Here is a 16,205-nt window from a genome sequence, read left to right on the forward strand (position 1 = left end):
AATTTGTATTTTCTTAGGGTTATCATTTGAACGCTTGTCCCACTGCTTTAGTGCATGTGATTTAGCCCTGGACAGTCAACACATCATGTTAAAATCTAATACTGGCCACATTCTAATAAATATGATGAGAAATAAAGACAAGAGTAGCCATTTGGACGTGACACTTGAACTCTAATCAGTATTTAATAGCAGTACTGTCTTATTTTGTAATCTTGTAGCTGTGTGTAATTTATTATCATGATCAGTCTTCAAACCACCTTCCACTTAGAGGAATCTGCAGCTGAAAAATACACATTATAATTTAATATTCAACATTGATTTAATATGTTTTCACTGCTAATAAATGCAAAATAGTGGGAATTAATGTGTACATATGCTTCTATGATATCCAAAAAATTAGTAAAAACAGAAAACAATCAGACCTGGGTGTATGTTCTTAATTATAATTAATTGGAGCAGTGAGGTTTATTATGAGCGCACACATTAATTATCTTACTGTTGTAAATACATTAGTCACTAGAGCATCATCAAATCAGCTGAAATTTGTACCAAACACAACATTTACTCCTGTTTTGAATAGTCTGTATTTTTGTAAATACTAGTGTACAGTGTCCTACCGTTTTAGAGCATGAGAAGGAAAAACATTTACTAATAATTACATTTCATATTTCACATTTCATTACACAAGAAGACACATCTAAAAAAATAAAAAATAAACGGGTAGAATTAGCCCCTTGTGGTTGTTTATCTCTACCAACCAGTCAAGTTGCAGTTTACATTCATGTCTTTCCAGACTCATAAAATATATGCAGTGAAGATTTTTAAGGAATTTAATAAAAGGCAATAACTGTATTTTTTGACATACATCACATCATGTCACAGTGAGGTAAAATAAGTTCATGTCATCATTTTATCTTGATAGATATTAGTGCAAAGAGTTTATGACACATGATTTCAGTTATTGCTAAAAGCGTGTTTTATGAGGTTACAGTGACATTTGATCTTCATCCAATTCACAAAGATGGGATGAATACCTTCTAAAAAAAAAAGGATGTAGTCTGAAGTCTAATAAATTGACTTTGAGATGAAAATAGGTTTTGATAGATGAATTCTGAGAAATGTGATTGTTGATTTTGAGATGTTGGGAGGCTTTTTTACTGTGAGATAATGCAGAATTTGAGAGGAAGCAGAAGCAAACATTACATGCTTTAGACATCCTAGAATCATTTACCAGAGGCAGATAAATGGAACAGAGCTGTTGTTAATGTTACAAATAGCACCTGTCTGTGGACGGGCAGTTTTTACAAAACAAAATGTCTGCAGTGAAAGGGATCAAGTGACGGTTTTGGTCTTGAGACTTGGGACTTATTTATTCAGACAGGTCTACTCAATTCCATAATTTCACTTTTATCTGCTGCCATTTTATATACCTATATGTTTTATATATGTATGTGTGCAATTTTAATTGTGTTTTATTTATTTTAACAACTTTGTACAGTGACCTTGAGTGTCCTGAAAGGTACCTATAAATAAAATGTATTATTATTATTATTATTATTTTCAGGGATTGTGCTGATGAGAGCAGCCAAGAACATCTCAGAGTGGATTAGTGTCGCGTTGAAGGTTTCCTCATGACACGTGCTTCAACATGACACCAGCCTTATCCCAAACCCCATCAGTTCTTTTTCACTATGCTGACACCGAACCCAACGTCTAATCTAAACATCTGAATGAACCAACCCCCAGGAGTCAAACATTGTTTTTAAGGGAAGGAGAAAAGAAAAAGTAAAGCATTTCTTTTTTACAAACAACACTGGAAAACTGCTTAACATATAAAAACAATCATTTTGACACTGTGATATATTGTCATTATTGTTATGAGTCAGTCATGAGTTTTGGTAATTTTTGCATGTATTTTCATTGGAAAATATTAAAAAATTATGCACTTTCAGTTCATTCCATGCCGATTTACTACATTAAATATTAAATGATACAGTACAAAATGAGTACAAAAATATCTTTACTTTTTTCTACATGGCAGTGAATGATAACGATAATGAGCCATTTCAAATAATACTAGAGGTATCAAGTGTTTTCCTCGCTCTGCAGATGTATTTTGTGAGATCTGTAGCACTCACATTTTGCAGGACCAACCTACGTCTCGATCTTATAGAGCTATATTAGTAATACAACAAAGTGAAAACTAATGGGGACAATGAGTATTGTTAATCTTTGTAGTTTTCACTGGCGAACTGTAATCACCCAATATCAACTATTTCAATGATTTCAGGTTGTACATTTTCCTAAGGGCCTCCTCAGACATTCATACAGACTGTGACTCAATCTAGTGAAAAATAAGCTTTGAATACACATACAAAAGAATAACAATAATAATAATAATAATAATAATAATAATAATAATAATAATAATAATATTTTTTAAAAAAAATCAGAACTGAGAGTATCTTTTGAGCAGAGCTATAGGTTTTTTTCAGTTGCTGAGGTTTTTACATGATTTAAAAAAAAAAGAAAAAATTCTGGTGAGTTGGCATGGAAGGACTCTTACATTTGCAGAATATCATTCTTACTGTAGTTCAGGGCATCTCTGTAGCACCACAATGCTCTATATATTATCACTGAGACACATTTTACCTTTACTTGTGCTGTTTGGGTATTGCACCTCACTGTGATTTTGATAAATTTTCAATTGACTGTTCAACCTAAGTTACTATAAAAGTTAATTTAGTTAATATAAAAAGTTGACACAAAGGGACATTTGGTTTTTCTGTTGGACCACAGTTAATTTATAAGCTTTTTTTTGCCATGTGATAAAAAAAACCTCTTTCTAGACCACATATACATGTTAAGCAGTGCTTTATCAGACTGTTAACAATAGTTTACATTAAATGTGGTGAAGGAATGTTGTCTACATATCCATTATCAAAGAATTCCGTACACAACTCCACTTTGTCAGTCACATGGGGACTTTTTGGCTTTTGAGTGGCATGGTTTGAATTGTGATGCACCATTTTTCTGCAAGAGGAGTCAGTTTCTTTCTGGAGGAAGACCATGTTGTCACTGTTCACCTCTTTAACCCTGCTGTAGTCATCAGGCATCATTTCCCCCTGCCTCTCAACACCTACGTAGTCACTGTTTGAGAGACAAAAGTCATCTTTCTTGACGATGAGAATATTGTCAGTGTTCCACTCTGTGACTCTGCTGTAGTCCACCTGTTCCAAATCCACCTGCGGTTTCTCTTCATGTCCTTGAACATCCACGTAGCCACTGTTTGCAGTGTTTTCAGCAGTGTTTCCCTGATTTAATAGAGTCTGATCTGTTGTATTTGCCTTCACATTGTTCATACTTGGCCACTGTTTGGCATCAGTAGGAATTTTACGATTAGACAAACTCTCCCCTGAGAGATACTTATTGCTTTTCACAAAATTATCCATTTCCTCCTTTTCTTTGCCTCTGTTTTTCAAGTTGTTCTGGATGACTGTTAACTCCCCGTATTGCATTTCTGATTCCAGGTGAAATCCATTCGGGATAATGAAGCTTTTCTTCTTTGACTTCTGCAGCCCGTCATTATCATCATACACCATCAAAAAGTCCTCCATTTGATTCTTCCAGTTTGCTGTGGGTGGGAAGCTCTGGGTGATGATCAGAGCACTAGTGACGTCTTCAGACCGGCCAGTCTGAAAGATATCAGTTACAGTTTGATAAAGCATCTTCGACACACTATTATTATCAAAGCCAAGGCTTTAGAACACAATGGAAACAGAAAACAGACGCAGTGTTACCTTGAGAAGTTGAACATCAACTCCTCTTATCTTTGGACCAGGAACAGGGGGCAGAAGCCATTGTTTCACACTGAAGAACAAAGAATGTAGGTCATAAAGTCTGATTAGCCTTATCTTTATGTGAACATTGCATAAAGAGCAATAGATTGCATTTTTTCCCCCAGGGGATACATACTATTTCCTCTTCATGACCAGTATGCACATTGTTGTTATGAATGGGATGACAGTGAGGGCAGAAACGAGAACCCACAGGTGATTTTCTTTAGGTTTAACTGAAGAGAGAAGCCTGTTTTAATAGCTGTTATTGTCATGCTGTAAATTCAAAGAAAAGGTAAAGAGCTTCTCACACTCACATTTGGGGACTTTAATGTAGGTGGTGTTGGTCCACTCACTCCAGAAGCCGTGGTCCAGTCTACAGCGAACCTGAACCATGTACAGCGTCCCAGGAGTGACACTGTACAGGCTGAAATGGGTTTGTCTACCTGACATGTAATCCTAGATGACCACAGAGTTGAAGACATATCATCATTTATGCATATTATCATTTATTGTGCGTGATTTCTATGATCAATGTTTCTTGTTTTCCAGCCATTACAAGTCAGTGGTTGTTTATTTGCAGTTTAACCTCTCCATTCCCACTGGATTGCTGACGATCCAGTCACCACTGTGTCATAAATACCTTAAACTGTCTACAGTAAAACTTTTGTCAATATAGGTATGCTGTATCTTGTTAGAAATCTTAGATTGTCTAGAGCAGGGGTGTCAAACTCATTTTAGTTCAGGGGCCACATTCAGCCTAACTGGATCTCAAGTGGGCCGTACCAGTAAAATGATAACTGTGAAAAAAGTAAAGTTATATTATGATCAGGTTTACATCTACAAAGTTTCCTTAAAAATCTGAATAACATGAACAATTTGAATTGTTTTAAGAAAAACAAGTGCAATTTTAACAATATTCTGCCTCGGTTTATCAGTTTATCATTTACACGTGTGCATTACAATCGCACAAAAGATTTAGTAACAGGCAGAATGTTGGTAAAATTGCATTTTCTTTTCTTCAGACATTTCTGTTTGTTCATATTTGTTCAGGTTCTTCACATTTTTTGTAAAAGTATAGTTTGGTAATGTAAACATTTTCATGTAACTTTACTTTTTTCCACCAAAAAAATACAGAGAAAATTTGGGGGTGTCATTATCTATAGGTTATTATGATAATATTTTACTGGCCTGACCCACTTGAAATCTAATTGGACTGTATGTGTCTGAATGTGGAACCTGAATTAAAATAATTTTGACACCATTGATTGTTAATATCTTCAGCGTCATTTTTGCATTTCACAAAATCATCCCACGGGCCGGATTGGACCCTTTGGCAGGCTGGATTTGGCCCAAGGGCTGCATGTTTGACACCTGTGATCTAGAGGTTCTTACCTTTCAAATGAGGTGTCATTGATTAATTTTATAAAAAATCAACACAAATTAGGTGGGAAGGAACAGGTTAACCAAACTGTCACTCACAATACACTCTCCATTACTATAAAATATATATGTATAATATAATACCAAAATATACTCAACACCATGAAACCCTATATTCTATATTCTAGAGGTATTCATCAGGGCTTGATATGAAAAGAGTTGTGATTCATGTCTTTCTGTTTCTTTCTTTCTATTTGCATCTCCACATTATTTACTTCTGTACTTAGATGCTGTTTTAAAGTGTTTCATGTATTCACGCTGGAACAGTAAGCATACTCATCATGTAACTCTATATGTAAACAGCATTATGAAGTCCCCTTATTGCCCTCTAGTGGCTATCTACGATAATATAAGCAGACCACCGCACGGAGAACCTTGCTGATTTCTTGTTTATCACCAACTATTTTAAGGTCATTTTCAAGGCATTATTAATAGATTTTTCCTTGTCATGGGTTTCCAATTCTATAGTTCATAGAAAAAATAGTAACACTTGTGGTATAAATATAAAGGGCTGCCAAATGATTCATTAATTATATAAAAAGTACAGTTCATTCCATAGTGGACATTTAAAGGCTAATGCAATAATAATGGTTTGGAGCAGGATAACACCAATATCCCCCTTCCTCCATCCTTCCTATCAAAACAACAAAATCTAGGTGCTACCAAATTTTACGTATTTATTTATTTAATAAGTAATTCTAGTGGAAAAGCCTAATATTATCCATGAGCCACTATTATAACCAATGGTAACACCAATTTTTTTGTGTATATGTCCAGTCGGCTCTAACTTTGTAACTTCAAATCAAATCGATAACATGATAAACTCCCATTTTGCTTTCAGCCAGTCTTACATATGAATGTTATGTACTCTTGTAGAACACCTAATGAGTAAATAGGGGATACTTTTTCTGTTATTGAGTTGGGTAAGTCACACCTTTTAGGTTGAGAGTGAAAGCAGGGCACAAAAGCTATGTTTCACATTCTGGCAGCAATGCATGTCTCAGATGAACTCACTTGCTGTTCTGTCAACCAGCCAACCTCCCACTTCAAATTTTGGGATTCATAAACGCAATTTGGTGGCACCTGAGACGACTGTGTATATATGCAAATAATTACTGAGTTTCCAAAATATTCAACACTCACATTCCATTTGTTGCTTTTCTCCTGTTTGATTCTGACTTGATATTCAAGTGTGATCCAACCAGCTTTTGGGCGGGTGTTGAGATGATGGTCCCATTTGATATGAAGGATGGGGCTTTCCTCTCCTCCCTCCAGATGCAGAGTGACATTCCCAGGAACATTTGGCTTCACTGTCAAGCAAAGACAGAAATGCAACCACAAGAATTCACAGTAATAAGTTTATTGTGACACAAACACAGGGTGGGTTATAACAGGCCATATAACAAAAGCAAATACCTAATATGTATATATACATTAAAGCAGTGTTTTTCAACCATGGGGTTGCCTAGAATTCAAATGGGGTCGCCTGAAATTTCTAGTAATTGATAGAAATAATAATAATAATAAAAAAAACTTTTAAGTAAAAAATATATGGTGAGTTGAGAGAGACAATCCCAATACATAAAAGACATGACAAACTCTGAAGCTGAAACTGAAGCACTGTGGTACTGTTTATCTTTCAAATGTTCATTGTGGTCAGTTTCAGATGCTGCAGCTCTTTCATAATTCATAGTTTGAGTTCTTGTTTGTTCAGTATTAATTGTCAGCCTTGTAAATCCAAGCTGGACTGACTGTACATATCCTGACCAAGGAAAATAAAATTCTTACTTTGTGCAGTAATCTACACCTGGCTTTACTGCCTCCGTCCATAATAATATATATTATATACACTAAATGTCATCTAAAATTAACGTTTATTTACAACATAGTATAGCAAACTGTTACATGATCAAAAACAAATTAATTTTAGCAAAAAAAAAAATTCTTCGTTTTGAATGTCTGGGGTCACCAGAAATCTGTGATGTTAAAATGGGGTCACGAGCCAAAAAAGATTGGGAACCACTGAGTTAAAGTCAGAAAACTTCAGCCTATATGTAAAAGGAAATTCCTTCAAATGCCTTCTACGAGGAATTATCTGGCAATCACATAACCGCATGTGTGTCCAAGCAATACATATGAAACTTGACCTGGGACTGTAAACAAGTGCTACACCAGGCACAAACCAGTTTAACCTCATTCTGCATGAGCTTCATTTGTGCCTCTTGTCTGTCACTTGGTAGTTTTCCATCTTTTACAGAGTTCAAGAAAACTGCACAGACCAAATCTGGGTCACTCATTAGTGGAATCAGTACAGATACATTTCTGCTGTGTAAACTCACACTGCAATTAATGCACAAATTTTGCAGTCAATATTTCAAAGTGTATCACAGCATGTACTGTATGTCACACATGAAAAAATCAGAACATTGAGCTATCGTTAATTATTTACATAGTTTGTAGACATTTACTTTCACTTTCCTATACTTTTTAAGGCACAGTTATTCATTATCAGAGGATTCTAATTATATCCACTGTGGTTCAACACTGTAAAAGAACAGTTCATGATAAAGATGAAGGAAAGTAACTATTTATAGGCACTTTAGAACAACAGTTGCAGTGATGAGCTAAACTTTTCTGAATTATATTTTATATGCTCTTTGGAAAATATAAACATAACACAACACTTCAGTAAACACTTTAAATGTACAAAGTTGTTTTGCAAAAATTCTCTAATTTTCTCCCTTATCCCTCTGCAGTTGGGTTTTCCACAGAACTGATCAAAATTTAAATTACAATACAGATGTGGTGACGTTTCATATTTTTATTTTAGGAGGGGCTTTCTAGGAGTGCATCTACTACTAAGGACACACGTGTTTCAATCACTTCTTCAAGACTTACCAACATCCATTACGTCAATCTTCAGGGTATCTGAAGTGGCGTTTCCAAGGGCATTGGATGCTACCACTTTAAGAAAGTATTCTACCCAGATGGCGGTGTGGTTCTTGTTAAAGAAACATGAGTTCCTTCCTGCTGAGTGGTAATCTGGACACTCGTGCTTTCCCTCCATCCTGTATGTAGACAAAACAGCAGTGTAATGGACCAGAATGAAGACAAACAAGGCTCCCTGCATTTTTACTTCAGCATGCATATGACAGGGTCAGTGTGTGACCAAGCTGCAAAAGTGGATAGAGTGAACATATTCTTTACTCCAACAGAATATTCCTGATACATTCGATGTGATAGGCAACAACAGATATATCAATATGATGTATAAATTTCATGTATCATTGTAAAACCATTTAGAAGGTGATCATTCTTGAAGTTGGGATTCATTAAAATTAAAGTAAAGGGCGTGTTTTGAAAATGTAAGGAATACAGATATGCGACTAAAATAATAGATATATAGGAAGAGTCAAAGGAAAAAGTTGTAAGAAAATGAAATATTCGTACTGATACCAGAACTCTTTACTTAAGTCGAGAACAAAAGTATTTGTACTTAGTTATACTTCACCCCTGCTGTGTTTCATGTGTGAAATACTGTAAATCTCAGCCTGTAAATTACAGGACTAAACTAGGGTATCTGCAGGTTTGGGGAATCCAAATTTACGACTTCTCGAGATAATTTTCAAAGCATCTTTAGCCATATTTAAGACCTTACATTCACATAAATAACACTATAACAGGCCTCATAATTATTGCCTTGTACCAGTCTTAACCATGTACAATCCAGCTAACGTTCCATTTACATTTCTTCATGACTAATGTTCCTGCTACTGACATTCCAGCTGCTAAAGTTCATACCTGAACCCCTGCACCCATGAATGATTGTTGGCAGCTCCACGCATTCTCATCTCCATTATGATAAAACGGTCAACACCAATTATAAATGCGACAGTTAGTTCCAAAGCAAATACAGTAATGTCATTTATTGTGTCTGTGGAATTTTTAAGATTTCTGAGTGCCATATTTAAGAATTAATTATCAATTTTAAAGATAATTAAGGCCTTAATTTGGGACAATCAAAATTAATAGTTTAAGACTTTTTAAGCATCCACAGACACCCTGTTTTGTCCTAATAAGTAGCTAAGATGTCCTCACTGAAACCTGAACCACATATCATATTCCCCAAGATACACAAGTACAAACAATGCAATCTTCATATTTTAAGATATTAACCCTTTCATGCATACTGGTCACTACAGTGGACAGTTATTTTACATCTGTTCTCTTGTATATTCATGGGTTTTGCTGTTTTAGTTCCATATCAGCCAAAACAGTGGACACTTATGCATCATCCTATACACTGCAATTCATACTGTTATTGTAAATTTGCTGTTCTTTATATACCTAATCTGCAGTGATATGTTTAAGTGTAAAAAAAATTGCTCGATATCGTTATTAGACTGTAATTTGTAGGGTTTTTTTTTAACAAAAACGTGGGGTTTTTTGCCATATAATCTCCATGAAGTGAGTAATAACTAGTATTAGAGTATGTTAAAATGTGACAAAACATTGGATTAGCAGCATTAAACATGTTTTTATTACACAGTTTTCACACAGTATAGAAGTAAACACATGTTTCTTTGCTTCAAAAATTAAATGCATGATGTCCAGCTGAGTGGACATTTTTGTAACTCCATGAAAAATAAAGTCATACATTTTTTTTTTTTTTTCTTCAATTGCATTGTGTTTTTAATGCCTAAAGAGGAATAAAAACACTTAGGAAAAAAATCTTAAGGTTCTCATAATTCATGCATGAAAGGGTTAAAAGGATCTGAACTGAAAAATGAATAAAACACTGAAGTCAAAGTTGAAGCTCTCTGAGAAGAAACAAAAACTAAACTGTCTCCAATGAAAACGCTAATTTATTTCACTCTTTACATATTTAAAGTTTCAAGAATTCATGTGAATAAAATATAAATGCTGAATCCTTACATTTTTTACATAGTGAAATTATTGTCTTAAGCATTAGTGAACATAAGGAATTAGTTAAAAGCCTGTGAGCCCTGGCATTCCGCCCACAGGCCAGGTTGAATGCGGGTCACACAGGTGAAGTGTTTGAAGTCTGCAGCTTTACCTGCACGGCAACAAAGATTTGCACTCAGCTCACTGAGCACAAGTGAGTGAAGGAGGGAGCTGGTAGTTTTCCACTCCTGTGTCCGACACAACAATGACAACTGTACTTTACTTTGACTGACTTTCATTATGACTGATATACTTATCAGACTCTTTATATCGTAGCCTTGTAGTTAAGACACACATTATTCAATCTGTTTGTAACATCCGTATTTGATTCCACCCACTGACCTTTGATAAATGTCATTCTATGTCTCTCTGCTAACAATATTTCCTGTTTTTTTAACACTATCGTGAAAAGCAAAAACACAAAACAACTGAAAACCAAAAAAATTTAGACTGACTGATCTCTCTCATAGAAGAGGCGGTATGTGGTGGGGAGCCCTCCGTCAGCGCCTGGTTCCCACCAGCAGGTAAATGTCTCCTTGTCAGGGGACCAGCAGCGCTGCAGGAAGGGTTTTCCTGGTGGGAACATGCCTGGCAACACATGTGACAAACAAGCATGCAGTGAGCCCTAACACAGTCAAAAAAAAAAGAAAACAGACATCTGGCAGAGTAAGACAGTGACTGAAACCAGCCTCGATTCTTTTGGCTTGTGAATGTCACTCGTTACATCTCTAAAGAATGATTTTGTTTCTGACATTGCAAGGTTTGTTTTCAGGTAATTTATGTTATAATTCAGAAAAAAATGGAGCATTTGACAAATAAATATAAATTTCTGTTCTTATGTTCAGTTAAATAACTTGTTAATATCATAACAGACTTGAAGCCCTCGAGTACAAAAAACAAAACACAAACATACAGGACAGAATATCATGTCAGTATAGTCAATATAATCTTGAAGATACATTTGGTTTTCATTAGGTGATGTTTGAAGACGTTACTGTTTGCAACTGAAGTCAAAATTTTAGCATTTAATCGTTTTATTTTCTTTCAGCAGAAGAGATACATGATAACCTAATGCAGAGATCAAGACTTTGGATTTGTCTCCATGCAGAAATGGCAAAAGTCTGCATATTACTCTACTAGTATGACAACTAGATGATGTTAAAAAAAAAAAAAAAAAAAAAAAATATAAGACAAGTGAAAGCAGAAATACAGATGCAGCAAAAGTAAAAAAAACCCAGACATTTCATTAACTCTTTTGTTTATTTAAATTTTACACTCAAACAAACTGTACTTTTAGTATTCTGACAACTATGACCATCTGCTATAACTACAGTTTTGGTGAACATATCTTTTTACCTCATATTAGTTAAAAGGTAAAACTGTCATCATCATCATCATCATCATCATCATCATCATCATCAGTACTTACACTCTACAGCTCCAAGCATAATCACGACCAAAACCACACCGACATCTCTCCCCATCCTGGCACAAAGCATCAAGCAGTGGGTTCTGTAAAAAGTGACATCATCAGGTGATAAACTCATGCCTCGTTGGTGTGCCATGTTTGTACCTAAAACAAATCAATATGAAGGGAAAACAACAGCTGCACCGATATATTGTTTTTAGAGCTTGTAGCTGACACATGGGGGCCTTCTGCAGTCATCGCATACTGATAAAATCTGATAAAATATTTGAAATAATAATAATTAAGAATCTTGTCTGATAGTAATAATAATAAAAATCATAATTACAGATATTTTAAAGCCCTCCAAATATTGATATTGCTTTTTAGAATTTTTCAGATCAGCTTTAGATCCTTTATACTTCCTCATTCTTTATTCTTGTGCTACTACTGGCTACCAGTCTGCAGTTTGCAGTTAAATAAAAAAAAATGCCACACCCTTTCACTATTTTCTTTTCTCTGGCTTTGTTTTTGTACAGCATCCACCCTGACAACTTAATTTTAATGCTGTAACACTGTCTGTAACAGGTTTTAACAGGCTGCAGCAAGACAAGGCATAGATGCAGGATATCCCCCAAATAACAAACAGGACTAGTGTTGACAATAATACATACAATAATCAAATCAGCTTCATTCACGTACACTAAATAGCTTATATTTAAATAGAATTATGTATTATTTATCATTGGAGTGGTTGTATGGTTTCTTTCATCTTATTCATTCATTTTCGTATATCACATCATTTTTCACCTCAACGCTATTTGGTTAATTCATTGTGTTACATAACAAACTAGATGAAAGTCAAAAAAAAAACAACAACACCTCCTAAGAAAAACCACGTTTATTTCAGTAAGTAAAAGTGAGACTGTTGATGAAAATAATATGCTTTCCAAGGGAGTTATTACCACATAATAAATGTAACATAAAGAAGAAAAAAAAAACCTATCCGAACAGCCTTAATTTCAGATCCAAAACACATATTTTTCAAAAACAGAGATAATGTTTAAAGATTATGTTACTTTGCAATCATAATTATAAGTAAGGATGCTCCAGTTGTAATGATTCTTAGCCGATATCAGTATTTACAGTAACATTTGGGCTGTTAGCCGATACCATTACCAACGTTACCAATGTTTCATTTTAATTTTGTTTTTGTTATTTGTCCCCTCCTTGACTAAAAAAATCATTATATTATCATTATTAATCATTATATAACTGTAAAAACAGCTGCTATTTTAAAGTCTTTCAGCCCATCACATTATCTTTGAATGAACACATATTAAAACATACAAATTTATGAATAAAAACCTTTACTATAACACAACAGATAAATATCTACCACTGAAATCAGTGAAAACACATTTTATAGGCTATTATGTTACTGATACTGGCTGATATCAATGCCTGGACAATCTATGGGTGCATCCATAATTATAAGCAAAATACATCCCAATATACTGTAGTCCATTGATTGACTGATTGATTGTGCTGTAGAGCTTTAGGTTTAACATAAAAATTCATATGATCTTAGAAAAATACAACCACCATTTCAATCATTTTTAATGTAAATATCTGCTTTTAAATTAATTATTTGATCATCAGGAAAAACCTTTGGTGTCATAATATTCCCTTATAATTTTCCATGTAATTAATTTTCTCATATGGAGTTTCCACTGGTGGATAAATTAATGTTAATACTTTTGTCATTCAAGCCCTAAAGAAAACCCACTGTCATTATACAGTATATCCCCTTGTTTGCAGACAGAATAAAAAGCTAACACGAATAAAACTTAAACACTACGACTGAACATTATTTATTTAAAATATATGGAGGCTAAATAGCTGCAGGTACAGTGGTAACTCACCTCAGTCACAGCTGTTTTTTTTTTTTTGTTTTTTTTTTAATCCTCGTGGACTTTTTACCGCATGCAAATGAAATGGAAATAAGGCAGAAAAAAGGCATGAAATGTAACATACCTTCTTTAGCTCCGGTATCACAGACAGGCTTCCCACACCAGGACACCGGACAACTGAACCACAGGTGGAACGAGGAAGAAGCAGAGTCACAAAGGAGGAGGAGTCAATGACGTCACGACGGGCCCACCTGAACACGACACAGAACAGGAGGTCTCACTTTGACCTAAACCTATATTTTAGTATTTATTTATTTATTTTTCTTTGATCTTTATATTTTAAGTTTTTATGATTATTGTTTGTCTATTCTTCTTTGTGTCTCTAAGTCTTTGTATTATTTTATTTTTTTGTTTGGATGCTTTTTCCTTTTGACATCTTGATGTTTATTCAAAATTTCTTTGTTTTGTATACCTATATATTTCCAATAAAGTTAAAGGGGGAAAAAACCCTAAACCTGTATGAGAGATCCCAATAAAAATAAATAAATAAATAATAATAATAATTAAAAAAAAAAAAACTGGACCAATGGCTCTGTGTCTCAGTGTCGTGTTCTATCAAAAATTAATAACAACCTGAATTTGTGAAGTTGTCGGGTTCTGTCTCTATGTTAGAGTCCTGTGGTGTTGATGCAGGAGTTGGTAGTACTTTCACTGGAGGATAACTCAACTAATTAAATGGAAGTCCATATATGACTTCCGATCAGTGCTCAAAAGTAACTATATTGATATCTCAAACCATTTCCATGTTATAAGCTATTAAAATATGGCCCATTACAATAAAGGCATTTTTTTAAATATTTCAAAAAATTCTTCGAAAAAAAAAAATAAAAATCCAAATTTCTCAGAACTGTAGACATTCTCCCACGGAACCTACATATAAAATTAGAAATGAATCTGACCAGTAGTTTAGTCAGAGAAGATGTTTGAAGAAATTGTTAACGCAGGATGACGACGAAGATGAAGCCAGACGCAGCACCTTCATAATATCTCATTGAGCCAAAAACGGACACTGAGAGAATACTTCAGATAATTACTACAGGGATGAATATGCTTCATCTGTAACAATTTCTTTAATCCTAACTGATGCAGTGATGCTTCTCATATCTGAAACAACCATCAGATTTATAGAGAAGTTTCAATAGAATAAACTTACGTTGTCTGATGAGTTCAGATTGACCCTGTTCCACGGTAATGGATAAATCTAAGAGTCTGCTTTAGACCAGCTCTAAATGTAAAATGTTATGAGATAACATCTGTTATAATGTGGTGCTATATAACTAAAATGTGACTGATTTGATTGATCGCTTGTAGTTAAACCAAACTAAGAGATGGCAAAACAAGTGTAAAAGATGGTAAATCTGAAAAATTCGATGATTAAACCAGCGTTAAATATGGTGAAAAAAAAAAAAAAAAGGTTGAAATAGACTAAAGTATAGTAAAACCAAACAAAGAGATGGTTTATGGATGAAAAGTTGGTAAAATCAGTTTAAAAGACTGCACAACTATAATAAAATAGACATCCAAACTAAATAATCTTACAATTCAGCTAAAGGATGGCTGAATTAAAGTAGAGTAAAACCAAACAAAGAGGTTTTAGACTAGAAGTTGGTAAAAGGAGTTCCACGTTGGTGGAACGCTCTACCAAGTGCTACAAGAACAGAGTCATCCCTGCCTATCTTCAAGAAGCTCCTGAAGACCCAGCTCTTCCGAGAGCACCTCCTGTCCTAGCACTTTCAAACATTCCATTTTAAATATTCTAATAAGGTTTTTCCCAGGACAACCACAGATTCTTTCACGATTATCTCTGGACCTGCTGCGGTGGTCCGGCCTCTTCCCTGCCCTCATCATCACCACTCACTTAACCTCAACCGCCTCCATGTGTCTCCCCCTACTCCCCCCTTCTCCCCCTCTCCCCCAGTCTCTATCTCTATCGCTCTCTCTTTTTCCCCTTCTCTACTCTCTCTCTTTAACCCCAACTGGTCAAGGCAGACGGCCATCCTCCAGGAGTCTGGGTCTGCTCGAGGTTTCTGCCTGTTAAAGGGAAGTTTTTCCTCGCCACTGTCACCAGTCACAAGTGTTTGCTCCAGGAGGATTCTGTTGGGATTCTGTAGAATTGACTTAGAGTCTGGTTTTGACCAACTCTATATATAAAATGTCAAGAGATAACTTTTTTGTGATCTGGCGCTATATAAATAAAATTTGATTGATTGAGTGATTTAATTGGTTTTCCCCTGTAAGTCGCTTTGGAAAAAAGCGTCTGCCAAATGCGTAAACATAAACATAAACATAAAAGATGATAAAAACAAAGTAGAAATTGGTTAAATTAGCATTAAAGGTGGTAAATCCAGTCTAAAGGAGGGTTAAAATCAGGGTGAGAATTGTTGACAGGTTACTCTTATTCTTGTTACTTTCCAGAGCTCACCTGGTGTTATTATTTGGAAACAGAACACCAGTATTTGACAGTAGTTCAACTGCTACAGTTACATTAACAGTTACTGTACCTGCAAAAAATAATAATGTCATGAATATACTGCATTCTTTAACACAAGGTTAGAGCAGCATGTAAAAGTCAATAAAAAATGA

At 34.8% G+C, this 16,205-nt stretch overlaps 1 protein-coding gene across 3 annotated transcripts; it reads right to left on the reverse strand.

Moving 5' to 3' along the window:
- Positions 1-164: 164 nt before the first annotated feature.
- prlrb (prolactin receptor b) lies at positions 165-13,750 on the reverse strand. Of its 3 annotated transcripts, none has more exons than XM_030144624.1 (9): positions 13,687-13,750; positions 11,674-11,756; positions 10,700-10,832; positions 8,178-8,347; positions 6,423-6,589; positions 4,154-4,295; positions 3,976-4,072; positions 3,801-3,870; positions 165-3,695 (listed from the first exon to the last, which is right to left on the reverse strand). In XM_030144624.1, exons 2-9 carry the CDS (start codon positions 11,741-11,743, stop codon positions 2,898-2,900), a joined length of 1,647 nt encoding a protein of 548 aa, XP_030000484.1. In that variant the 5' UTR covers positions 11,744-11,756; positions 13,687-13,750; the 3' UTR covers positions 165-2,897. The 3 variants fall into 3 exon arrangements, with proteins under 3 accessions (XP_030000484.1, XP_030000486.1, XP_030000483.1); XM_030144626.1 differs by having other exon boundaries at positions 13,575-13,740; XM_030144623.1 differs by lacking the exon at positions 13,687-13,750 and adding an exon at positions 11,857-11,925.
- Between the last annotated feature and the right edge of the window lie 2,455 nt (positions 13,751-16,205).

This window comes from Sphaeramia orbicularis, chromosome 9 (genome assembly GCF_902148855.1).
Source record: "Sphaeramia orbicularis chromosome 9, fSphaOr1.1, whole genome shotgun sequence".
Classification (NCBI taxonomy): domain Eukaryota; kingdom Metazoa; phylum Chordata; class Actinopteri; order Kurtiformes; family Apogonidae; genus Sphaeramia; species Sphaeramia orbicularis.